The sequence below is a fragment of the Haliaeetus albicilla genome, chromosome 1 (assembly GCF_947461875.1).
Source record: "Haliaeetus albicilla chromosome 1, bHalAlb1.1, whole genome shotgun sequence".
NCBI classification, from domain to species: Eukaryota; Metazoa; Chordata; class Aves; order Accipitriformes; family Accipitridae; genus Haliaeetus; species Haliaeetus albicilla.
In genome coordinates this window covers 4,035,614-4,063,438 of record NC_091483.1, presented here as the reverse complement: position 1 = coordinate 4,063,438, position 27,825 = coordinate 4,035,614, and the positions used below count along the sequence as shown (strand labels likewise).

At 36.6% G+C, this 27,825-nt stretch overlaps 1 protein-coding gene and 1 long non-coding RNA gene across 3 annotated transcripts in view; one reads left to right on the top strand and one right to left on the bottom strand.

Moving 5' to 3' along the window:
• SYNPO2 (synaptopodin 2) overlaps window positions 1-17,380 on the top strand; it is a 100,027-nt gene extending 82,647 nt beyond the window's left edge. For both annotated transcript variants that reach the window (XM_069802927.1, XM_069803013.1), the window contains one exon: window positions 13,061-17,380. In XM_069802927.1, the coding sequence (XP_069659028.1) occupies window positions 13,061-13,627 (567 nt within the window). In that variant the 3' untranslated portion in view covers window positions 13,628-17,380. The remainder of the gene's footprint in view (window positions 1-13,060) is intronic.
• LOC138689506 (uncharacterized) lies at window positions 445-27,757 on the bottom strand. Its single transcript, XR_011328344.1, has 5 exons — window positions 27,464-27,757; window positions 27,195-27,274; window positions 15,819-15,905; window positions 3,439-3,587; window positions 445-2,351 (listed from the first exon to the last, which is right to left on the bottom strand). It is a non-coding gene; the product is annotated as an uncharacterized lncRNA (long non-coding RNA).
• Window positions 27,758-27,825: the final 68 nt, after the last annotated feature.

Sequence of the window (27,825 nt, the reverse complement as noted above, 5' to 3'; positions counted from 1 at the left end):
TATTTCCAGCCTTTTGTTGAAATTTTCTAGATTATTCTTGGATGACAGAGTGCTCACATCACTGGGCATGATTTTTTTTCCTCTACTATTTACAAAAAGATACTGTGAAAGAACGGAAATGCTAATACCCAGCAAAAAGAAAAAAATGAGCTTTAAAAAAAAGCAGACCCTATCAATAGACTGTTGCTCTGAGAGACAACAGATCTACAAACATATTATCCTAGATAGCTCCTATACACAAGAGTTTTTGAAAGTGCTAAGGTGAACTCTGATAAAAGATCATAAGCAATTATAAAGAGAACTTGACACCAGATGATGTGATCGGGGAGGAGAACTGTTTATCAAGTATCCAGGACGACACCTCAACAAAGGACCAGCCTTACCATCACGCTCTGCTGCTCCAACATCTCTGTGGGGAATCCTCTGTACACTATGAGGTAGGGAAATACCAATGAAACAACAGCACTCCTCACAACTAACAATCTGCAAAATCTTTCTCCTCTCATTTTCCAGGATCGTTTTCCAGATTTTGTAGCTTTAAGAATAAAAAATGATTGGTTCTAAAAAGATCCACTCTTCCAGTCTTGCCTTTTTAACAAAACATGATACAACTTTCTTTGCCTGAAGTCAAACAGCCAGGATTCCACTGACAGCTTTGGCGGTTCGGCATGGCAAGTGCAAATCTTAATTACACAGCTTGGCATAATGTTATTTTATAATGAGTCTACTCAGCTTGAAATAGAAATGTTATACAAGGAAGAAACTTGACAAGATCTTCAAAAACCCGTGGATTCAGAATCTCTGAATTACTCACTGCTGGTAGATTTCTTGGGAAAATATGTGAGCCTGATAATTTCATAGCACACTTGGTGCTACTATCACAAGTTTGTAGTACCCATGACAATGACTGGTTTTACTTTATAGTAAACATTACCTTTGCAAGTGGTCACATAAGGTAGGAGTTGTAATCACCCAAGAGCTATGTTTGACAAGTGCTTTTCAGGCTGGTTGCTTACTACAGGAAGCACTTTAGGTTTTTTATCAAATTATTTAAAAACAAGGAAAAATCCTAAAGCTCAGTGAAATATTATGTTGGAAGGATCTCTACAGAAGCAGACCTGAACTCTTCCTTTACAAGCTAAGACTAACCATATGATGGTATTTCCATAGTTTTAACATTTGCTTTCTTGAGTAAGGCTGGCAAAGACTTTTTCTTCATAGAGCATGCTAATCAAGTCTCCTGTTATCCTCTGCAGTTTTCAAAGGAAAAAATCTATTCCTATTTGTAATGATCTTGGCAAACTGTTTCTAATTTCAGTGCGTGTGAAACCTGCACAAATTTATGTGGTAGTATGTTATAATAACTGCACGTTCCTTTAGGCTGAGGAAACTCAGCAATGAGAAGAATAACTTACTGAACCATGCTTACAGATTGACTATCTGGATGAAGGCTTCCTGTGTCGGGTAATCAATGTAACAATAGTGTTTTCAAACAAGAATTCTTGATGCTTTTTTATGTCTTTGAGACAGACATCTTAAAACAGAGAGTCCCCTCATAATTCCAGGCGATTGAAAGATAAGCTGCTAGGAAAGTAACCAGGTCATTTCTAAACAGATGTAAAGATGAAACTGTTGAACAGATGGAGTGTTTCTTTTGATGTTTCCATCTATGTCTGAAACAATAGATTTTAACTGATTTAAGAAACGCACAACAAACAGAAGAAAAGGAGGAACGTTACAGAAATAAAATACACTCCCAATCACTGTAACACGTTACATGTTGGATTACAAAGGGTGACATGGAGCACAACACTCATTGATTTCAGTATGAACTTTAACTGGTTGCAAAGAATTCAGTACATTTATATTAGAAGCAAAAGTTTCCATACAGTAATGATCTATGGACAAATATTTTCAAAAGAAAGTTTTTGTGACCACCCCCCCCAAATGTCAATAAGTGCTAGTGATTTTTTCTTTGATCTGTGAGAATGCTACTTCTTATAGTCTCACTGTGCAGGCTGTTGTCAGTACACGGCTTTATACTGTGAACAAAAGCAAAGTATGGGCATCTGGGTACATTTAGTTTTCTTCCCAGAGTCTTGGTAATTTTCCCACATCGGGCCTATAACTTAAAAGTGGAACCTAAGCAGGTGACAAGAAAACCTCAAAATCTGCCTGCAGTTTAATTTTCTTTGGTTAAGTAAACAGTTTTAGATATGTACAGATATTTCTGCCAGTCCTAGCCATGCTACCTGAATATCTTTTATGAACCAAACTGGGCTGTAAGTTTCTTCAGAAAAGGTTTCCACATACTTCCTTGCTGCTTGTTTGGCTGATGTCAGAAGGTGCAGCTGTGTGACAAATGAGAAGAAAATTTCATGATGGCATTTCATTAAAAATTCAAAAGATTACACAAAATGAGAGGCAGCAACATAACTTTTTATGGTGATGTAAATCCGCACCTGCACTGTGCTCTGTTGCACAACTGTGAGCATTTCAGAGGTACAAAATGATAAACTTTTCTCATCCTAAGATTACTTTCAGAGAGGTGTTTTGGTAGAGAAACTTGACAGACTTGATACTGCTACAGGAACAGTACTGAAGCAAGCACCTGACACTATGTATATATAATTATGAAAAAAACCCCTGTTAAACACTACTATTTGGATTGCAAAATGAGGCACTTGGAATTAATGTTGCCTGTATCAGCTTAACCCAACCCCCTTAGGCATTCAATGCTTAGCACTGTTCTGTACTTAATGTACACTCTTCAGAGTGTGCTCTTCATGCAGAATTATTTCCTCATAGATTTTTTTTGTTAGTATACAAGTAATTCAGAAGCCATAGCTCATTTTTACACTATTGCATTCTACAATGCATAAATAATGCAGGAAGCATGCAGCACTGATACTAGGACACTCAGTAGCCTTGGGTGTCCAGTTTAAGACACTTAGCCTCTTCAGAGTCCAGTAGCATATGAACTAGTTGCTGTATCAAAGTATGTGATCCTTAACATCAGTCTGTGAGCATTAACAGATCACAGGTTTCCAGGTGGAAGCCCAGAAAGGGAATCCTCAGTGACCAGCTAGGAAATCCAGCCAGTGAAAGCACCTTTTGCACAATATACTTCCTTGCTACATAATCCTAGTATTTTCTAAATGAAGCCCTGAAACAGCACTGGATGGGGCAGAAGTCCTGAAATTTAATCAAAATGCACATGCACTGGGCAACGATGCTTGCATTTCATAGCTTTTGAATACTTGACCTTCCAACTTCACTAGCATTGCTTCAAGGTAGCTTTGTGTGTTTAAGACCCAAGCGTTTCCTAAGAACAACAAACCAAACCCCAGAATACTATCATGTAGCATATGTAACCAACAGGGTGCTCCAGCATGGCTTGAACCACCACAGACAACTGCCATCACGCTGCTATAGTACCTGGCAGCAAACGCGTGTTGACATCCTGCCTGTGAATCAGCACTGGGAGGATAACACAGGTTTCCAGTGGGGCTTCACAGTCTTTTGACAGCAGAGAGTCTGTGGAAGGACAAACTCCATCCCTCTGGGGAAGAAATTTCCCTGGAACCCTGGAGGAAAATATACAGTAGTAGGCACTGGTTCTTGTCCCCAAATGTACCTTCCTTGCCCCATTTCTTCATCTTTTTCTTTCCCTGGTCTCCTTGTCATAGCCTCACGGTGAGCTACACAGGTCAATTTTCCATTCCTTAAGCTTCTCATCCAAGCTCAGCAATCTTGGCCATCAGGTCCTAGTCTCATCACTCTCCAACCCAGTGCTGAATACAGATTTTCCTTCTGTATCAAGTATTACCAGCTCTTGGTTTTGCTTTGTCCAGTCTCTTCTCTGTCCTTCCCTTGTCTGTTTCTTCTGCCCTGTTGAAAGTCTGCTTCTTGCCCCCCCGTATTCAATTCAGACATTTTCCCCTTTGAGGTTGCTTGGGCCCAGACAGGAGGTCTTGGGCTCTTTCAAGGGGCAGCTGCACTTTGCAGAGCATGTCAGTCCTGATCAGTGAGTGTGCAGCCTCAGGTCTGGACACGGTGGTGGGAAGAGACATGGGTATGCACCATACGCCTGCATGCACTACTTTTTTGTGAATGAAAATCCAGCTGTGCAGCCAGCACAGGAGCTGTGGAACACCCCAGTGACTTCTCCAGCCTGTGGGGGTACACGTAGCCTGCTGTTTAGACGGGCAGAGAAAGCACAAGGACAGTCTCCTTGTTCTCCTGTGTGGTGTCCAAAGACATCACAGCCTACAGCAGCTTAGACCTGTAATAATGAATACAATCCTCCTGCCTAACGGAGTATTATCACTGCTAACAGAGTTCTCGGGAACTAGCCGTAAAAAGCAAGGTGCTCCTGTTGAGCCTATATAAGGCTCTCAGCTTGAATATATGGATTCAAGTTCGCATGGAAATATGAGACACTTCAGATACAAACATTAGTCTCAAACCAGTTTGAAAGCATGTAGTGGCACGAGTTTTCAAGAAAAAGGATGCTAGAATTTTTTGTCACAGACATGTATTTTCCCCTACTCTCATTCTTTAAAATGGTTTACCTATACAGGTTCATTTGGATGGAATGCATTGGAAATGGTCGGATCATTTGGGATGAAGTAAATAAGAAAAAAACACACAACTAAGACTGAAAATTTCAGTTTGAAAGATTTGATAAGAAAATCATAAGGAACTGGATAATTTATCTTTTAGTTTGGATATGTTCAGCAACAATTATGCCACCACCTTCAAGTATTACAATATAATTTTTTTTTTATTTTAGAAAAAATATCATTAGCCTTTACTTTATATCAATGTAAAACCATTTCATTGTTCATACAAAATAGCAAGGTCAGAAAGTAGGACCAACTTTGCACTTGTTTTTCAAATGTTCATTCACAAGGCTTCATCTTCCAAGACCTTCCTCTAAGCTGTGTAATATAAAAGTCCAGAAGGTGGCAGCAAATATTCTTCCTTAAAAGAAGTAAACTCTATTCCAAGGAAGCTAAGGTGTCTGTGGCCAAAAAAGTTTCAGCTATTTGCTTTTTATAGGCATAACTGTATTGTATTTTGATAATTGTATATGGATAAAGATTAAATGATAATGGAAAGCACTGATTTTCTTTCATTTACACAGGTGCAAACTGAGCTAACTGAATAACTTCTTTATAACAAGTCAGCAGCACTCTTATGTTTCTTTTCCACATCGGCATTTTGCAGTAGTGAAGGCCTAATTCTAATGTCTTACTTTTCCCTTCTACCATTACTTGACAACTAAAAGGGACTTTATTGTCAAAAGCAGAATTTGTCACAAAGCTTATGTAAGATGGTTGACAGTAACTGTTTCATTAGTTTGTATACTAATTATGAAAACAAGATTATTCTCACCTGAAATAATACCACAGTTATAAACAATCTAAACCTTGAATAAATTAGGTTCCAGTACTAAAATTCCCTATACATTTTTGAAAGCAAGCCCTGACAAGACAGCTTTGAGGAAGTTAAGATCTGACATGAACTATGTGATTCTAGTCTATTACTAGTCTCAGTACAGCCACTGACAAGGCTTTTATTTGTTAGACAGGTAAGATACCCTGCCTCTCCAGCCATTAGTATCCCCATTACCCAAAATGCTACATTCCAATTTTAGCCTGCTAGAAACTATTTCCAGAGTTTCAAATAAACATGAGTTTTCCATTTTATTTCAAAATTTTTGATATTCATATTGTAAAATAGCTGTAGCATTTACTCCAGAGCTGGCAGCATTTCAGAGAGAAATTATTTTTTCATTGCATAAAGTTTAAATTGTAAATGGTTTGGGATGAAAAAAGCTATAATAAGATTTAAAATATGTCTCCCTTCTATATGCAGATCAGTTAAAAATCTGAAGTTCTTGTTTTATGGAAGGGAAAAACGGAAAGAAGGAAAGAATTAAAAGGCATAAATATCAAGTATTACTTATTTTGTCCTAACATTTTCTCAGTGGTTTGGTCTCTAACTGCAGTAGCCATTACAAGCCCATAGAAAGCAAAATGAGAAATGCATCACTCTGGGTTTTTTATAAAGACAGTAATTTTGTAAGATTTTTGTTTTATCTACTTCCTCCTTCTTTGTCCCCTTTTTGTGTAAACATTAGCCAAGTGCTAATGTTAACTCAGATTTGAACATGTTTTGATATCGGATTAAGGACCAGGACTATAATGAAAAGATAAAAATAAAACTGCCTTAATGACTTAGACACCTAGGTCAATTTTTTTCAAGTGACTTAATCAGGTGGGAGGCTATGTTGCAGAGTTCCACTGGACTATTAAGAGTCCAACCTACTTTTGAAAATAGAACTCTTGACTTTTTTTGACAATGTAACATATGTCTTGCTAATTGGTGAAAAGGCAGTTTCAGCTTGTAAACATACCAAGTTTTCACTTATTACGGAGATGTGGCACCTAAGACAGAAAAACAGTTACTGTGAAATCATTTCACTAAGTAGTATTTTGCATTCCCATTTGGTCTGTAAAATGAAAAACATCTTTCTGACTCTTGCCTTTAAAATTTGCACTATTTTCTGCAACTAAGTATTGCTCTTCTTGTCTTTCAGCTTTTCTTAATTATCAAGAAATTTGAAACAGCAGTAAGTTCCAAATAACCAATTTTTCTGGACTGTTGATTTAGATATTTTTGAATCAAAGGTACACATTCATGGTCCTTCTACTTACATTAAATAGATCTATACATACATATACCTTTTCTAAGTACAGTGTTTACATTCATTTACATATATCCAGAAATAGTTTCTTTTGGAAGTAATATTACATTTAGTTTTGTTTATATTAATACACAGCTTATAAATATCAAAGATGCTTGTGGTACAATAAACGTTTGCTTCATTGACAAGCTTATAAATAGTTTTCATTTTTAAAAACAATGTTAACCTAAACCTAAAGTTTAATCTGTTTGCACAGACACCAAAGCCAGTCAGCAGCTGTTGTTAGGATTCTATGATTGCAATGGACAGCTCTGAAATGCCTTTCCTCTTCCTGACATCTAAGAATCAGTTTCTACTATTGTAGAAAAGATCTTTCCCTCTGAAAATGTTCACACAAGGCAATGGAAAGTAACAAATTAATCACTGCATAGGGTTCTGGCTTGTTTTACAGCGTAACACTTTGAGTGCTGGTACTGTAATATAATGAATGTTTTGCAACAAGATTACAGTAATACGGTATGTGACAATGAAATAATTCTAGTAGCATATCCCTCTTCTTTCCCTTCTCCCTGACTTACTGGTAAGAATGGAAAATTTCTACCTCTCTTCTTATGATCTTCTTGTAGCCTAAGGGAGACAGAGGGTAGAATAATTATTCTCTGTTTGCACTTCGTATTTCCCACTATCTCACCTATGATCTGGGGTTTGTGTGCTCTTTTTAGTACATGCTTGTCAAAAGACGCATCTCCAAGAATTAAAGAGGAAGGGAAAATAAGAGAAAGTATCACCATGTCTGGCTGCTGCTGCCCAGTAAATGAATGATGAATTCTAGTGACTAAATGTTGCCTTAATTCCAAAGTTTGTGTTTGTTAGTTTGAAGGGGCTGAACACCAAAGTAGTCACAGAAATCAGTATATGAATATCAAATACAGATCTGCTTTGAATTTAGAAATATGCAGACCTAGACTTTCAGTCTAGGAACAACACTACCAATAATAAAAATTAACTGCAATGAAATCAAGGCAATATTGATCACCTCTCTGTTCCTGCATTTGAGATACACTTGTATTTTAACAAAATCATGCTTTTCTACAAGTGCTTAAAAACTATTTGCCACAGAGTGTGAAAAAATGTGTGATATTATATATTCTGAAGCCAAAGATTATTCAATTTCAGAATAAAGTTTGGGTAGATGGAAATATTCTATTTTTAAACTCAATAAATTATTGCAAAAGTATGTCACTATGCAATGTACAAAAACCTGCTGTGCAGGGTGCTGTTGGACTGCTTTTGTTACAACAGACACTACCGTAACAATCTTAGCAGTCAGACTTAGAGACTAAATTCCTCCTCCTTAAGGTAAACACTGAGGCATGAGGACATACTGGACATAACTGATGCATTTGCTATACTTCTTCCATGGGTGATGAAAGAAATTCAATAATTTTCTGTGAAACAGACATGAAAATTAGAAAAATATTTCCCTGAATCTAAAGGGTTATAAAAGCTTCAAGTTGCAGCCACTTTACAAAACTTAGCAGAACTGTTTCAGGCCAAAATGGATAACTAATTTTCCTAGATTTAGTAAAAATAAAATTAATACAAAATTTTGTTTCCTTCTCTCTGAGCTTATGGGAATGTACATGGTGATGAGAACTGCTATTCATTTTAGGGAGAATGTAATTCATAATAACTAAGGCTCACTTCAGCCAAATATATTTTCACCTTCTTGGATCTTCTGAGTCTTCAAACCCTCTTCTGCCCATCTTCAGCATAGTTATGACTTTTTCTCTTTGGGAAATGTAGAGCATTCAACCAGCTGCTTCTATCAGTAGCCTCTTCCTTCAAAAATTATTGGTCCACTCTTCCTCTCCATCAAAAGCCAGCCAGCCAAACACAACATTATAACTGGAAGTTAGCAAGTTAGTGGGGCTCTCTCTTAACTTTTTCCTCAAGTTCCTTCAGACTCTTATGGTATGGACAAAGTTCTTCCCATATACTTCAGCCTTTTTGCAGGTAAATCATCTGGAACACTATTTGCCCTTGCAAGATTCTGTCCTCTTACAATCCAAAAAGATAACCATTAGTTAAAAACACACACTGTTCAGCTCTTCCTTCATGGAAGGAAAGATTAATCCTTACTTTACCAAATCTAGAGGAAATAAATATGCAATTTCACATTTTAGAATTTAACGTTAAAACCCAGCCTATTATCAGAACTGTATCTAAATACAAACTACCAAGTAAGAAAGGAGAAGAATCTGACTGATATGGGAATATCAAAACAGGACCAAGTATGCTAAAGAACTGACTACAGATGAGAATCATCCAGCTGATAGTACCATAGTTTGACAGTTTGATCTTGCAGCAGGAACTTTGTTGCTGTGATTTGGATGTGGGTTGAACAATCATCCAGAAGGAAGTAATCATTTATTATCTTTAGTGATACAGATCTTACTGAATGCGTTCACCATACCCAACGTATCTAGTCTCCAAACAAGGTACTTGGCACCTAACAACGCAGTCCACTGGGACATTCTTTGGATAACCTGCTCCGTTTTTCTGTCAGAATGAAGTCTCTCAGATGATGGCTATTAAGATTAAGTCTAGAAATGTTCATAAATATGCAAGATCCAGGAGACCAATGAAAAAAAAATGCATAAACCACTCTGGCAAATTGAAGCCAGTGCTTTCAAATAGTACTTTGGCAAAATGGACAAGACTTGAAATAACTATTCTTATCTTGGGGTTCTGAGGTAGAAAAGGAGAATATTTATCTACTTTTAAGGAAATATTTTTTTCCAGATAAATTGGCACAATCTCTCACTGGCCAGGTAAATTGTTACAGTTGCTGCAGGTTACCTGTCAGTCTGTAAATAGAATTCCATCAGAAAAATTTATCACAGACGTTTTCATCTAATAGAGTGATCACTGGGTAATCCTATTCAGAGCCAAGGAAAGCTGTCCTTACATAATGAAACATTCTTCACCTCATGAGACAGTATAAACTATGTGGATTATTACCTAGTCATTTTATCCCCGAGAGTCTGACTAAAGTTAAAAAACGAAACAAAAAATGAATACAAGGAATTTTAGTATAACCAAGTTCATTCCCAAGGTACTACTGATGTTCCAGTTTGCTGACTGCATATCTTCCTGCCAAATAGAGACCCATGCTGCACAAAAGCTAATAAACCATGTAGAATCTCATACCAAAATGGAGAAAAGATTTTTATTTGCCTATGAGACTAAAATCTTCCATATCCAAAGTATTTCACATAATTTGATTTTTCTTTCATAAGGACCAGTTCAAAAGATATAATAATATTCTCCAGATTATCAGTATTTCAGATTCTGCTTTTTCTACAACAATCCTTACATGCCAAATTTATGATTTGCATGACATTACAGGTGCTGTGGATAGATATGATTTGAAGTACAAACAGTTCTTCCAAATAAAGGACATAGGCGGTTCTCAAGCCAGTAAAACATTCTTCCCCAAATCTGGTTGTCAAAACTCTGTGCTCATTCCTGTATACTGTATTGTTTGATTCATACAGAGGTTTTTTTCTATGAGGTCATTTTAGCTCTCTTCTGCCAGTTCCCTTTCTTTGTCTTATATGATAACACAGCTATCTGTAGAATAGTTTCCATCATCATAGAATAGTATCCTACTTTCCATTAATGGTCTTGATTTTCTGTCTGATCTGATCTACCACCTGTACTAAAAAAATGTAGAACTCACCAGAACAGGAATATTTAATTTTGTCTACACTCTTTCTGCTTTTACAAGGTAATCTTCTACCTTCATAACACAGAAGAAGGGCCCATTTTGTTAGACAAATAGTGAAATACACTTGATAACTCATCATTCTTTGTTGAAACTGTCAAAGAAAATTAGGTCCTGCTCCATCACTAATTGTTAGGCCAAAAAATTCTGCAACTTGATGAACTCTGGAGTTTTTCTCTAAACATGGCAGACTAAACAGTATCTTCATCTAACTGTCTTGAAAAGTCACATATTTTATGCAACACTTCTTTTAACAGTATCATTTCCATTTGCATCTCTGGAATCCTACAAAGTACTCACAGGGCTTGGAAATGGAATCTCCATAAAATAAAGGGGAAATTTTCTGTCTACTCAGCATAGACAATGTTCTAGAACCCTCCTGAGAGCAGTTAACACAGGTAGACTAACTAGGTGGACCTGTTTGATCAACTTTTTCATCCCTCTGTACAACCTTGTCTTCTTAGTTTCATGGTTCAGATTATCAGATTAATTTCTAATAGAAACTGTATCTCATTTTGCATACTTATTTTGATTTTTCCACCTTTTAAAAATTTTTCTTGCCAATAATGTAAACAAAATGCACTAACCAGGCTTGCTGAATAAGCTCTCTTGTATGGATTCAGTGAAGAAAGAAATTGTGATACCTTAGAGGAAAGAGAACTATTCTGACAGGCCTATCTGGGTCTGCCACTCATTGGCCCTCTGCATGGTGTATTACCTGGACTCTTATTTTCCAGGTAAAAAAAAAGAGATCCCTCCCATCAGGTGAATGTATGGAGAAACTTTAATCCATTCTTGACAGTATATAGCTTCATCTATGGGAAAAAAAGGTTCTATATTTTCTTTCATTCACTTAACTTCCAAGTGGATAATCCTTGCTTTTTATATGCTACTATCTTAGAGTACTCAGTTGGGATCTGTCTATATGTGATGGTCTGATCAGCCACATTTTCATGTTTGATCATCTCAAGGTTTAAGTGAGGATTCTTAAAAATTAACAGAGCTAAGTTCCCCAAAATGAAGTATTTTCTTCTGGATAGAAGTAGAACCTCAGGAAAATTCGCCATAAATATGTGGGGGTAGGATTAATAATGTTGGGGAGTTTCCTCTCTGGAACAGCAAACTGGAAGTAGGTGGTCATAGCTAAGAGGTGAAAAGATAGTCCTGTTATAAAGCATTAGTTGCAAAACTTGTTAAAACTCTCATTACGTAATCTGTGTGTCAGTCTACACTTTTTTTAAGAGATTCAGACTGAGCACCACCAAACTGAGGGAAAATAATGGAATCAGTAGTCTCTTTCTCAGTTTCCATCTCTCATATACAAGGCTGATATTAAAATGTAACTTAAAAGCCTGTGTGAAGCAGAGGTCTTTTAAGTTTCTTAAATGCATCAAGATCCTGTGACAGAAAAGCCTATAAAACATGACATTTCTATGTGAATCTTTGCTAGATAAGCTATACCTTGTATGTTCAGATACCTGTTGGCTGGTATGTAGATCACACTCACAGTATTTTAAGTTTTGGAAGCTAATTAGAAAAAGTAACGCAGGCCAATGTTGTTTGAATGAAATTCTAGCAAAGCCTCTGGCAAAAGAGCCTAGAATTTCACACCGGATTTCAGAATTAGAGGCATTTAAACCTCAGATACGAATCAATGGGTGTAAATCAATGAATTTAGGAACCACATGTATAGACACTACTCAACACTGTAATTTGTCTGTGTAACACAAAGAACATGTCTGGCTTGCGGAAAAGGCTGTACCTGTTTCGTACACTGCCAAATGACTGTTGCAGCAGAACCTTCTCATGAACACAGTTTCTGTAAAGTGCTGCATTACTAAGAAGATTAGGATTTATCAAATATGAATGGATTGCTCATATAAATGGGTCGGAATGTACTGAAATTTTGAGGGCATTGCCTCTTAAAGAAGCCAGGTTTAAGTAGCGTCATGTAGGGGTATTAACTGAATGATTGCATTAACGTCTTTAATTTTTTGTGGTCATTTTTGCGCCCTGAAAAGTGAAAACTAGGATAAGTCTAATAATTTTAGAGTAAGAAATGCCTTTCTTAAAAGGAGATTGCCAAAGATATGTTCTCAGACAGATGTCCTAGACAGAGCCTGTTATCAAATATATTGGGCTGTGCCCGCATGTTAGAAAGAATCTTGTAAACACACACAGAACTGTCACAACATGACTTCCTTTTTCATTATTAAGAATGGTCTTTTCAGAACAAGGCACACTAGCTAAGTAGTGGAAAAGCTGCAGAGTTGCTAACGTAATTGTACCTTTTCCGTAAAAGCCTGGCTTTGGTCTATTTACTTTCCTCAAAAATTCAATTTGCTCTTTGTTCCTGTTTCTTTCTCTGCCTCCTTTTTCGTACCTCCTCTCTCTCCACTGAATTGAAGTATTAAAAAGTACCCATAGACATAAAAGGGATTGCCAGGATGTCATGTGCTTTCAGGGTCTGTTGTTCCAGTTTGGAAGTGAAGAGAAGGGGTTTCCTTTTTTGTTGTTTAATAACTGTAACTGTATTTGGTATTTTGTTTTCCTAGGAAAGAAGCAGTGGACGCTCGTTATCACTTCCTGGGAGACCTTCTTCATTCATTTCTCGAGCCATGTCTCCTACTTCTCCTCTTATATTTCAGCCTGCCCCCGATTACTTCAGCAAGGCAGACACAGCAGCTGACAGGCCTGGCAAGAGACTGACTCCCTGGGAAGCAGCGGCAAGATCCCCTCTTGGCCTAGTGGATGAAGCTTTTGGGCCCCAAAATATGCAGGAATCCATTGCTGCTAACGTAGTATCAGCTGCTCGCAGGAAAACACTTCCTGAGCCACCAGATGAATGGAAACAAAAAGTTTCTTACGAGCCTCCAGCCCCAAGCGGTAGTGTAGCTTTATTAGGAGGGAAGCAATCAGGTATTGTATCACCCCCCAAAAGCTCTCTCTCTGCCCCAAGTACCACCACGCAGGCTGGCTCTCAGCTGCAGTATGCCTACTGCAGTCAACGGTCCAGAACAGATCCTGATATAATGTCCATGGATTCCAGGTCTGACTATTGCTTGTCAACAGCTGATTCAAACTACAATCCACAGCCAAGGGGATGGAGGCGTCCAACATGAGCGCTGAAGGGCCTGGCATATTTTCCCTTCTTCCAGCTTTACAAGCCTTAGATTTGAGTTGGAGAAGGAAAGTTTCTTGCTGGCCTGACGATCTCTGAACTAAAGAAATGAGGAGGCAAAATTGAACGGAGCACAGTTTTCACATGACTGCAGGGCTAGCAGCCTCTAGAATAGACTTAGTTTTACACCTAACCTAAGATTGTTCTGTTCATCAAAAGGCAAAAATACACATTTCTTGGGGGGAGGGATGCGATTAAAGTGGGGCAACCAATGTGCTCGATACAAAAATCTAGAAAGTATGTAGATGGAGACAGTACAAGTGCTTGCAGTTAAGTTAATGTGAAAAAAAAAAAGAAAGTAAAAACGGGCATTTTAAAGGCAAGAAGTATTTTATAGGATCTCGTAGATTTTCTGGGTATGTTTGACATCTGAGTTCCAAGGTACTAGATATAACCAGACTTGGGAAAGTTCCAATGGAAGTGGAATACTTGGAAGTGCTGGCTTATTTGCCATATGTTTTCTTTACGGCATTTTAAAAATGATCTAAGAAAGTAAATCAATGAATATTTTTACTGTGGCAACAGTTAAAATACATCTGTGGTCATGGTACCTGAATCCCTACAACACGTAGATATATGCAATGGATTTCAAGAGTTTCGATGAAGTTTTACGTATTGTAATTAATCAAATCATCTGAACACAACAGGAAGAAAGGTGTTATTAATAGAGATCAGTACCATGATACCTGAACAACAAAAAGGATGAGGAAAGTATTTAGAGTGTATTTAAACTGGATTGCAAGTTAATTTTGTAATAAACTATCGAACAAGTCAGAGGCTGAACAGCCTTTGTTTCTCTGTGAAATGCACTACTTGCTGAACATTAACTGCTAGAGTGTCTGGTAATCTGACTGGCTGGGCAGTTATTCTTAGTATCTAGGTAGCTCAATGTTTAGAAAGCTTTTGATTTGTATTCTCAGTTTGGAAGACATAGGTAAGTTGTTTATCAAGAACAATACCTGTTCTACATAGAAATTGGTATGTGAAAGAGGGTTTATGACATGTGTTACACGGTATGAGTCTAGTACAAGTAGCATATATTTGGACGGTTGGTTACAATTAAACTATCTTGATGGATCTGAAGAGATGGTAAATAATTTTTGCTGGTGATACATATCTTGCATTTACAGCTTATTTAAACAATAGAAATATGTGGCTAAAAATATATGTATTCCAAGCTTATTGGGTAGTTTAGATATTGCTAAAGCATTAAATGAATACCCCAAGTATTACAAAGTGCTCTGCATCCTCCTCATTTTGTGGGGCATTCTTCAAGGATCTGTCAAGCAGAGTCAACTAAAATTACTACAGAAGCACTGTTAACTACCCTTAGTTTCAGCAAGGTTGTCAACTGTGAGTAAAGTGATTAGATTAGAAAGAACTAAAACATATATGCAGTAAGAAAGAACATATTACAAAACATTCCCATCTGCAAAGAATTTTCCATTATAGCAATTATATGATATAATTCATATAAAGGAAAGAGGAAAATTAAACCCAAGCTGGAACTTCCAGTAAGAGCAAATACTTACATGAAAAATATACCTTTAATGAGTTTAAGTTGGCAGTAATTCTCTAGTCAAACAGAAGTCTCCCTGAAATCAACTGATCCTTTTGACCAAGCAGGAAATGAAGACATGGGAGTTGTAAATCTTTAAACTAGGATCATATTGCTATAGCACCTTACAAATTTATTTCACAAAATATGAATTTGCAAAGAAAAGATGATTTAGAGAAATTGCATGAACAAGGCTGCCATGATATGCCTGAAAATGAGCTTTGCACCTCAGAGTCATCCACACACATAATCAGAGTAAATTTTCCTGCCACACAGGTGAAAAATACATTCTTTTCTGCAGAGTCCCATAATCACCCCTCTTATCATGACTGGGAATATTTCCACTGAAACCAATGGGACTCTGGTGGTCCCCTTAAGGGCTTGTCTTTGGATCCAGGCCTATCTCCCTGGAAGTACATGTCAAGTTTTCACTTAATTTCAGTGAAATTATAATCCAAAGTGAAATTAAGTGAAATTTATAATTCAGAGTCATCAAGGCCTTAACTATTCAATAAATACTAATGCATGTGTATTTCACAGAAGGCCTACATTCTGAAAATTACATAATACTTACATATTTTGCTGAACTGTGGTCCATATTACAATGATTCCCTGTATCCAAGTGAAGTTCAGGTTTCTGTTTTGAACTGTATCCTTTACACTGTTAAACAGGAAACCAGATTAATGAGTTTGCAGCAAGGCATATTTTTACCCAATACAATTATTTTAATTCTCAGATTTGTTGTCAGATACCTAACTTGAATTCTCATTGAAACTAATGTTGTAACTCTAAGGTAATACATCTACCAGAATGAAATGTGTGCTTAATGTTAAGGTACATGCAATTAAAAATTGCCAAAAGGATTTTTAAATTTTGATATGACAAAAAAAGTTATGATACAAAGTGATATTAAAAAGGCTTTAATGCTGTGATCACATAGCAATACAGAAAAACATACTCTACGATCAAGCTCTAACACCCCCCCACCCCCCAAAATGTAACAAACATGTAAGAATGGCAGAATCAGAGAGTTTCAGACAGAATCACTGACTTTCTGTCAATGTCCCAAGAAAAACAAAGTGTAGCCTTATAATTTTCTTCTCTTCACAAGAAGGAATTCATCACTAAGTACTTCTGTGAACTTGAGAATTACTGACATTGAGTTTCATGTGGCTTTGTATCTTATCATAGATAAACTTGGGTGTTTAACATGATCTGCTACAGATTTTTTTTTCCTCCTGCTGAGGATTTACTAGCTCTCTTTCCCATATGGATTCTCTCATATCTAATAAGGAATGAGTTCACACTGCAGCATTTCCCTCAATAGCAACGCTGGTAAGCATATCTGTCCTCCACCCAGCCATCTATTTTTACAAAGTCTGTGGGCAATGGATTGTCTCTGAGATCTATTCCACTGCCACACAGAAATGAAACATATGAACATTTTCGAAGTTATTAATGAGAGGACAGACATACACACAGGCATGCAGACAGACCACATAGACTTGTTTACAAAGGAAATCAGGCTAAAACCAGATTGAGACAATGTACTGATTTTGATGGAAGCAGCAGGCCCAGACTACTAAATGAAATATCAATGCATACAGAGCTTTATGAAGAATCACACAGCATTTTTCACTTTCTGTTCTTCACCCTATTCCTCCACTAGCAAAGCATCTTTCTATCAAATAGTTGTGACTGTTGTGCGTGAGTTCTGAATATATTAATGCAAGTATTTCTTACATTTGTTTTTGAATGCACAGATCTGTTCAGTAAATGTGAGGAAAAAATTCTCTTGAGATTTTAAATACGTTGGTTTTGTGTTCACCCTCAGAGGTGTCTTTGTTAATATGCAGAGTATCTGAATACACAAATATAACTGAAAATTTAGTTTCTTTAGTTAAGTTAGATGATGTGTTCACAACTCTTTTTCATAATTTGTTTTCATTTTGGTTTGCTTTAACACAACCAAATATCTATTCACATTGCATTTCTGCCTAGTAGCAAAAGACTGTATTATCTTTATAAAAGGCTTTTCACTTCTAAAGACTTTTTGCTCACTGCAAAGGACACTTTATTTGAGAGTGCATGACAGAGATGTAAATTGTATCATTTAATAAAGTGATTTGACTTGACAGATGAGAAACACAATTTTGTTTTCCCTAAATTCTTGCCTGTTTGTTTAAATAATCTGAACCCAAGTAAAGCCTAATCTCTTTTTTCTGCACCATTTTTAGATTCACTGACTTTGCCTGTCAGTGACCTCGTGCTGATGTGAGCTTCTAGAAGCTTAAATCAACATCAGGTCAAATGGCAACTTGTCAAATTCAGCAGAATTTCATTTTGATGCTGACTAAGCAGAGGAGGGAAACGCAGTGAAGCACAATCTACCCAGGTAAAATAATATAGTCAGAGCAGTTTTTATTGTTTGAACATTTTCATCCCCACCATAAAAACCTAACATCTACTTAACTACAATTACTTGTCTACCTTACGTGCATCTAAACCTCTGTTTACTTCCTGTAGGTTTGTTCATAAGGGCTGCATTTCTCTGTTCTCTTGTTTTTTATTCTTAATTGAAATATACTATTTAAAGAAGAAATAAATATTGAGAATAAATTGTGAACCCAGTCTTTACACTATTCAGGCTACTTGGGTAAATAGTTTTTAAGGAAACAAGGACAGCATGTACAATCTATCTGTGAAAAGCCAGATCAAATTTTCACTCTTTATGTGAAATGAATCACAGAGCAGTTTTTGCATTTGTAAAGCAAGCAGGATTTTGCCCCCAATACAAGAAAAATGACTGATGCATGTAAAACTTGGGGAACTGATAAAGCTTGACAATAGCATTTTAATAGCTTTGCTCTACGAAGGGTTTACAAAGTTATAAAAGACTCAGTAATATTCTTTTTCATGGTACCATTTTCATTCTTCTTTGGTAAGTTCTTAAAAACATCATAAAGAAAAAAGCATAAGCCAGATTCACAGTTTAACATAACTCCCTTGACTTCAGTAATTTGCAACAGATTAAAAATCTCACTACACAGGTGAACAGTCATTGGTTTTGTATGATGTTTTACCCTCCAGAGAATGTACTTTGGGTTTCTTGAAATGCCCTAGATGTTCTGGTGCATTCATCAACATTTAAGAGCATTTAAAATGACTACAGTGCAGCAGACTGCTCCTGAATGTGAGTCTGGTGGAATGAATATTTGGTGCAATGAGTGATTTTAAATTCCTCAAATTGAACATTATTGCTTTTTAATTGTTCACTGGATATATTGTTGGGTTTTAAAAGGAAGTCTTGTGCTGCTGCTGAGACACAAGCAGTGCTCAATATACTGTAAAATGTTCGGTGTTTGTTCACGCATTTTCAATCCTAAAAAAAGGACTCAAGTATTTTATATCCAAAACAAGATGACCCCAGGAGTGTTTTTGTGCATGCATACCTAAGCCTTTTTTTTTTTTTCCCTGGAGAAAGAAGGGTAATGGTTAATTAATAGATGTTAACGGAGAAGTAGGAGAACATACTGTGCTGTGATACAGTCCAAATACACCTGGAATGGTACAATGTAAGTAACAACACATATAGAAAAGAAGGTGTTGATAAACCCGTAGCTATTAATAGTACCTAGATCTATTCTCATCTTTAAAGTAAATCAAAACCTGAGGATAATTTTGTCTAAATAGTGCAGAGATTCATGACTTATTTCTTCCCTATAAATAAAGAAACATAAGCAAAGATATGCTAATTGCTGGAAAAATAATTTTGTATATTGTAAACAATAATTCCAAGCAGGCTGTAGACAAGCAGAATTTGCCCAAGGCAAAAATGGAAAATAAGAAGCGTTGCAGCATTCCCAATCAGAATAATAGATGCCTTGGTATCTTTTCCCAGCATGCACAACCTCATGGGATTATGGCAGTTATAAAACAACTGCCACATTTCAATTTTATTAACAATTTGCTAAGCCATCTTAGTTTTAATCAGTCACTTCCTGTTATTAATGGATACACTTGAGTTTAATGTAAGAAAATCAGTAATTTTTGAAAACAAGAATCAACATAAAGTCAGCATATGCTCAACTCTACGGTATTCCTAATCATTTTTTCTAACAGAAAAGCTTATAAGCATGAACAGCATACAGCATTTTTGATCAGGTGCTCATCAGCTACTCTGATTTTCAGGTCTGTTCAAGACAGTATTTACAGTTAAATGCAAATCTCCTGCCTATTAAATAGTTTGTATATTGGAACATGGAGCTTAAACTTAAGCTCTCTGGTGAATTACTTCCATGCACAAAAGAATATTCTCAGATGCCTTTTTTTTTTTTAAAGATGAGAAACAAATAGACAACTTTTCTAGTTTCCAAGAAATTCCCTGCTATGGATCCACAAAAATTCACATCTTACGTGAAAGTTCAAAATTATTTTCTACGCTATTTTTGTGGCGTTCTCCACCATTCTTTACTTCCTCTGGCAGTTTAAAACTCCAAGAGATTTTCTATGTGGTACTAAAATAAAATAAAAAGATCAGTGTAGAAATGAATAAATCTACCTACTGAATCAGTATGCCCTGAGAAAAAATGCAGTTCAAAGAAACACCAAGAACAGAACAACAAGGCAAAAATCCTTTGACATGCTCCTTTGACCAGGAGCAAAATCCTGATCCCAGCTAAGTCAATGGGAGCTTTACTAATTTACCACTTATGTCAGCAGGGCAAGGATTTCACCTCACATAGAAATGTGCAGGACTGCAAAATACAACTGGTCATGAATTCACAAGCACTGAACTGGTGTCAGTGGTTCTGTAGTATTTTGAAGCCTGTAGTTTTAAAAAATGTGACTGGCAAAACAAGAAGGCATTAATCAGATTTTCTAACATCATCTTCTGTTAGGAACTTGCTCTTTTCAATGTGCAGAAATAGGGATAGTTATCTCAGTTAGGACTCTGTTAAGACACAAGTTACTGTCTTGGCCCCCTGTGTAATCAATGTGGAGAGGCATTCTTAAAAAGAAATTAACTCCATCCCCAAATAAATGCCTAAAACAGGTGGACTGGATACTAAGTCTATAGGATATTTGGACAGAGGAGGTTCAAAGAGTTTTTGACAATGTGCAGAGTGCCGGAAGATAGGTGATTATACATTTCCCTCTCTCTCCCTCCTTCTACATATACAGGTATCTCTTCAGTACAAGTATTGCAAAATCTTTGGCATGTAAATTATTTCTAAAAAAGGCTGAAGCTATTATGGGAAGTGAAATTTTAATTTTGGTCCCATTAGGATAACTACATGGTTAAGTTACAAGCAACTCTTCATTAAGCTAGATACTAAAATAAAAAGACAACTTAGCAGATAAAAAAACAGAATACATGCCTCTGTTTCTAGACCTGAAGTGTTTTTTGTGTTACAGTATATCCTGGTACAATGAATTCTGAGAGGACTTAATAGCTCTGAAACCATGCTGCCTGGGCATGCAATGCCAGCTCAGTCTCAGAAGCTATATAACCATGTTGATGCAGTGCTGCACCTGAATTTGCTCCTCATCTAGGCAGACTTGATCTGGTATGAGAAATGAAGTCCCGGGAATCCAAATATATACTTATGCCACTCCAAACTCATCTAGGTTTGCAGAGGTCAGAGTGGATAGTTTTGTATTTGTGACATGGATCATCAACATACCAGATAATCCATCCAAGGATAGTGAAGAGATGATTGTTGTTATTTTGGAAGCCATAAAGGTCTTGGACTTTAGATACTTTTTCAATATCAACATTGAGGTTTCTCAAAGGAACAGATCATTAGTCATCTCTTCCTGTGTTTTAATAAGCTGATATTTACCCTGGCAGAATGAGATACAGATCACTGTGTTTTGGATGTGGATTACTGGAGTTAGATGTGACTCCTCTGTATTTAATCTCAAATGAATAGCAGTATAAATACAGGTTTGGATGGCAGCTGGTAGATGTCTGGATGGATGACATTCAGACAGTAGCAACAGTAGCTTTATTTTTCCTTGTGACCTTTATAATAGTTTCTACTCCTTTGAATGCTCTGCCATAAACTGTATACCAGAGGGCAGAGAACATGGAAGTGCTTTAGGACTAAATTCTCAACTATAGTAAGGATTAAGGGCATTTCCAAGGCACAGTGTAACTTTTTTTCCCAGTTATTAATTTGACTGTGTCTTACTTTGATATTTCTTTCCCCTGTTTTCAGTTTTTGCCATTATTCATGATCTCCCCTTCAGACACCCTAGTGTGTAGGAGATGCATTATATTTTTTGACAAAGCATATATGCCTCCTGAAAAACCATAGTTAAGCCAAACAGGCAGTGCATTATAATGAACACTCACCTACCTATACACAGAATGCTCACAGACCACAGAAGATGAGATAGGCAGAGAGCAAGAGGGAAAAAAAAACCAAAACAAGAAATCATGTGTTAACAATGAAGAAGAAAAATACTATTATATTAGACTGTAGGATGTGGTAGGTTTCCATGCTTCTATTTCCCCTCTGCATTTTAGGGACTGGTGCAATCTGTGGAACACATGACTCTGGTCCCTGTCACCCAATGTCTAGCACAGACAGAAAGACAGCTAAGGGAGTACAAGAAAACAGGGCTAAAACAACTTAGTAGGCAAATAGTGCTAAGCAGTATTCTAAACAGACTTGCTATTCCATGATGTTTTTCTGCCACTGGAGACTTCATGCCCTGACTGAGTCATACTGGCATATCACGCCAGTAAAAAATAAAATCAAAGAGACTATATTTATTTTTTATCCTCTTTTATGAAAGAGCTAAGCAGACTAGCATGTTATGGACACTCAGCAATGTGAAGACCCTACACAGTCCTGTACTTAGCTGCAATAACCAAACTGGCTAGTGAATTTAATTTATTTTCTGCTAAAAGACGGTCAATTTGTCACTAACACTTCAAACTTACTTATGGAATATTACCATGTTTTTATCTCTCAAGTTTTTCCAAAACTTGAGCTGTGTTGTTTGGTTGGGCTAGGCTGTAGCTGTCAGATGCTTCTGTTTCCTTAGTTGAAAAAATTCACAAAATTCAGGCTGGCTGAATTGCTAAGTCAGTATCCATGAACAGTGATATCTAAAGTTATTTGCAAATCTTCATTACCAGTAAAATCTAATCTTTGTTAATGGCTGAGGAAGGGGAAGATCCTGAAGTGCACAACTACTGACAAAGCAATTGCCTTTTTCAAAACTCAAATTCCTGAAGAAATATTTAGGGTATTCTTTCAGTGTCCAACTTTCAAGCCCAAAACAAGATAAGCACTTTAACTAAGTCTAGTGCTGTCCAATAGAGGGCAATGGTACACAATCCGTATAATCTAATATACTATATGCTCTCCCTGACAAGGTCTCTATTTCAATAGAGAAGATATGGTGCAGTTAAAGGAGATTGTGTGGACACCAGACACCAAACAATGTAATTACCAGCCAGCCCACATATATGCTGCAGCAGAAGCAGAACTCAAATGCCACAAAACTTCACAGTTTGAGCTCAATAAGATGATATAGGAGGTATTCATACAGCACTATTTAATGACTACCACACAGATACTAGTTAATTATTCCTGACCTCAACACCATGGGGTGGATAGATGTCATTATCTCATCTTACAAATGGAAGAAAATATGACAATGAAAGAACACGTGAATTGCCCAAGGCTGTTGAGACAATGGTAACAATGGACTTCAACACAGGCATTCCTGGCTCTTACCTTCACCTATAATCCACTAACTATTTATAGGAGTAGTGCATACTTAACAACCAGCACAATTACATTCTTACAGTTCAGAAAAGAAATAGCAAGGAAGCACCAAATCCTTTGAAGAAACAATCTAGTAATTCAAGAGACTGATCAAGTTATGGCCAAGTCTGCCACGCAAAACTCACCAAATTCTATGACAGACAATGTAAGGCTTTGGAGTTGTTTACTGATAGTAACCGTAGCAGAGTGAATAGGGATTAACCTCAAGGGCAGTAGAGGGATTAGTTTAAAAAATCAGAAGAAATAAAAGGGGAATCTGCATTTGTCTTATCATAATGGAAGCACCTGTCCTCTCCCATGTCACCACACTAGTCTCACTTAAAGTTTATAATAAAGCAAACAAACCCCATCCAAATTAACAGAATCTTTGAGTTTCCCCATAAGCCACTCCCAAATCATCACTAGCAATGTCTTCAGTCTTAAATAATTAAGACTCAGATGGTCTTGATGATATCTGTTACTAAGGAGCACATGTTTTTTTGTATCTATCCTAACAGTAAAATGCGCACTCAGCTGCTGCCAAGGTGCTCAACTGTGCCACTAAAGAGAAAAGAATGGCACAGCCATATTCAAAGGCACCAAATGAAGGCATGTTTATGTCAGGAGTCTCTTCCATTAACCTTGGAAGAAGGTGACATACATGAAAAATTATGTCACTGTAGATGCTGTAAGAGTTTCTTCTGTGACTCCTTGAAAACTGCTTTAACAAGAAGTTGCATGATTAATTTAAAAATGAGTGAGTAAAACTTGTCAAACTTGCCACTTCTTTCTCAACAAAGCGGAGTTAACAGTTAGCCTCTGCTTCTAAACAGGTGGCATAATAATAAGTGTAGATAAAATCAGTTTGCTGGCAGAGTATTTTTATAAACAAAAAGCTTAAAGAAAAAATGTGTTCTAATAAATTAGCAATGCTAGTTCCTGGAAACAGAAATCTTCTGGAAAGAAGAGACAGAAAGTACATGAATGGAAAACACCACACCCATTGCTAATGAATCTTCCTTAAAAGCAAAGTAGCAAGGAACAGCCTTAGGATAACTAACAAACGTATAGTAGGTTTATGGGAATACATGTCCACAAACTCCAGCCACTGAAGACACAATATAAAATATCAGCCATTTCTGTTCAAGATACTAAGAGTAAGTGGCACAACATAGTCTGGAGAAAGAGAAGGAAGTTGGCATAATTAAAATACCTTATGTGGACTGTCAAAGATTGTGCAGACTTTGGTGTTTGCAGCTTCCTTGCCATGCATGTCCAAGTTATCTTCCACTTCCAAATAGGATAATGACAGTATTATATAGCTGTTTATTTAAATTTCATTTCTAACAGTAAGTACTATACAGGGAAAAAAGCAAAAACATTGTGTCTGTCCTCCCTATTGCTCATCCATGCCTCTTCTTTCCTATGGCTAGAGATCATGGCTAATTGTTCTAAATCAAATATCATAGCATCAAGATAAATATTTCCTTAGGAAAAATACTTTCAGCCTTTGTATTTATGTGTGTACTGTCTATATTATACATATCTTCTTTTCCTAGTGAAATGATGTTGAATAGCATCTGTCAGAGTTCAGATGAAAGGGAGTCCACATTTCTGGGGAAATAAGCTTTACACTCCTAGTTTTCCATTCAGAAATGCCCTAAGTCCTGCACCAATGACTTTTGATTCTTGCAGTGTATTTTTTGAGGGGGATGGAACTATAAAGACAACTTGAAGTTCCAGACTTTTGCATTCCATATTTTCTTGTTCCTTTTAGTTCTGTTCGCTATCCTAAGTGAAAGAGGAATTCGAAAAAGTAACTAATCTGCAAATGCTGGCAGTTTCTATTTGATTTGACAGATAAGCTTTATCTGAATTAAGGCGTATAAAAGTGTTGGTACAGCAAGTGTTATTCCACTGGGCACAACGCCCACATTCAGCGTAGCTAAAGTAATGGAGAAATCAGTCAGTAAAGTAAAACACAGAAGTATAATTCCATGATGCATTCCCATATAGCGTAAGGAGTTTTCATTCCACATCTGTAGGATATCAAGACTGAGAATGCAAAATATCTATGGTATGGCTGGACTCCTGTAAAGTGGAAAATATGAGATGATAGGAGTTTTGTTTTCTGATAATCATCTAACAGGCCCATTAGTCGTGGAATGTTTCTAAACTAAGTGAATCTGTGAAGGAAGAAATAAGAGCAACAACATCAAGAGGGAATAAAGCATGTTTCAAGAGTGAAATAGTGCTTCTCCTGTTTTAAAATATTTCTTCTTGCAGCCATCTATGGATCAAAATTTGGCCTTTGATTCTCCGTGTTTAAGAGTTATGTACTTGAATTCACAATTATTTGGATGCAGTAAATTGCTTTTTTAAAAATTTTAAAAGGGCAGACTGATCATGGTGTAATCTGGATGTAGTAATCCAGCAAGTATTACTTCCAATGCTGTTGCTCATACTTAGGAAAGAATAGTATCTAACCTATTGTACCCCTTCTAAAAATACTGTAAAATACATACTTACTATGGCAGTCTGCTCCCTGGGGGGTCTTTTGTGCATGACTGTAATAACAGCTCAAGGAAAAAATGGAAGAAATGCCAAGACTGAATCAAAAACTGAGAAATTATCCCCAAAACAACTGCACAGTAGTATAGTAGATGTGCTCTACACAATGAAAACTACTGCAATATTTTGCACTTCATAGGAGTCAAATTGAAAGGTATATTTGGGGTGTATCATATAGTAACACTTCTTCAGTTGTGAAGTGTTGCAGTTTTAAAGTTTATACTTGCTTAAGCTAATGATACAGCATTCAATTTCATGTAATGAGGTTAGTATTGACAAGCAGAGCCTTTTAAAGTCATTTGGGAACAATGTTAAAACTGTTGAAAGATAAGGTCATGACACATCTTGGTGACACAGCAACAAAGAAATGGTACTTCTAATTCAGTACTTTTACGCTAACTTTACAAAAGCAACATCTTCTCAACTACAGGATTTCTACATTTCAGCCATGAAGTATTCCAATTAACTTAGAAGTTAATGGGATCACCAGAAAATACCTCAACACTGGAAATGTCACAAAGTAGAACAGCAACATCATCATTTAGTGAAAATTCACTAAAGATTGTTGCTAATGATTTGCACCACTGAGTGCAGAAATTGGTTCCCTACATGTGAGAGAGGAAAAAAAAAGCCCAAATACTAAATTTGATTTTTTTTTTTTCATGTTGACAACAATGGTGTTGAATCTTTTTCAAGTTGGCCTTTAGTTTCTGAAAGAAGAATCTCCATTTTCACATGGAGACCGCTTTGATGGTGGGTGAAGGCATATCTTTTTCCTCAGCAAAATTAACTGTGACAAGACAGAAACTCTTACGCTTCTTTGATAATGAAAACACCAAATGGAAAACAAGTTCAGCCAGGCTATAACTTCAAAAATGGGGTCTACATCTCATTTCTGATTCTGGAAAAAAACCACAAAACCAACAGCCCCTACTTCTTCTCTGCTAATACTGAGTCTGCCTATGCAAAAACACCTTGGGAAGAACCTTCACAAATTCCAGAGGCAGAGTTAGAGCTTTAGAAGTGTCACCTTACTAGTAAATAATCATTCTGCTACTTTATTAAACAAATAGTCTCTGAAAGCTTTTAAAACACATCCAGGTGTCCCTGCTTCAGAAGCCTGGATGTTAACCAACACTCAATACCTATAACGTCAGCAAATATTGCATGGTTGCAAAAGGAACATGACTTGCTTTGGTCACATGATTGTCAGCTGAAGATGACCAGAAAGTTTATTTAGATGACTCCTTAATTTCTGCTACCTCCACTACGTAAGGCTTTCAATTCTCACCACAAAATTGAAGAGGGCAGCAGAAAAGCTTGATTCTTAACTACTTCATTGTCTGAATGAAATTAACCTATTTTGCCCTAAAACTTCTGGTCTTTTTTGTATTGTATATTTATTTTCCAAAATATAACATGTGCTCTTCCACAACACCAATGTAAATTCATCTCTCTTCAGAGGCCAAATAAGAACTAATTTTCCATGTACAACTAATCTTGAATTCATTTCTTACATATACTTTAAAAGAAAATTCAACCTGTCCTGAGGGTGAATTTTCCTCAGACCTCTTCATTGGAGAAGACTGACCTCTAGATATAGGATCTGTTCCCTGAGGATCATCTGCAATCAGCCTTTAACTTGTTGTCTCAGTCTTCCCAATTAATGTCCTGAATAAAAAGAAATAGCCAGTTACTGGTCCAAGTTTGTGGTTTTGTAACCAGTAATCTCTGTTTCAAAAGCCCTTTTGCCAGTATCACATTGTTAAGTCTAAAAATAACCTAGCCTCTATATTTACAGTGTTGGATAAGTAAAGTCACTAAATCCATGTTCAAAGCATGTAAATAAAAATGACTTACTTTTCAGAAGCGCTGAGACCTGGAAACAGTAAAATGCATAAATACCCATCAAGTCTTAAAACCAGCCCCCTGTTTTGTAGCCTGAATATGGTGCTGCATATGTAATACTAGACATCTAGATTTTAAATGCTTTCTAAAAACAGTCTCAATAAAGTCGGTGACAATCTTAAACAGGAATTTAGAAGCCTGCTGGTTTTTCCCAGTTGTATAGGTGCTTTCAAGAGAGTACTGCTTTTCCAGCCGAAGTGTTTTCAGATGTAGATATGACACAATAGGCTATAGGATTCAATATTACATTTAAGACTCAACCGCAGGTCTCCCTGCAATGAATGCACACAGTTTCCATTGACATTCAAAGAAGC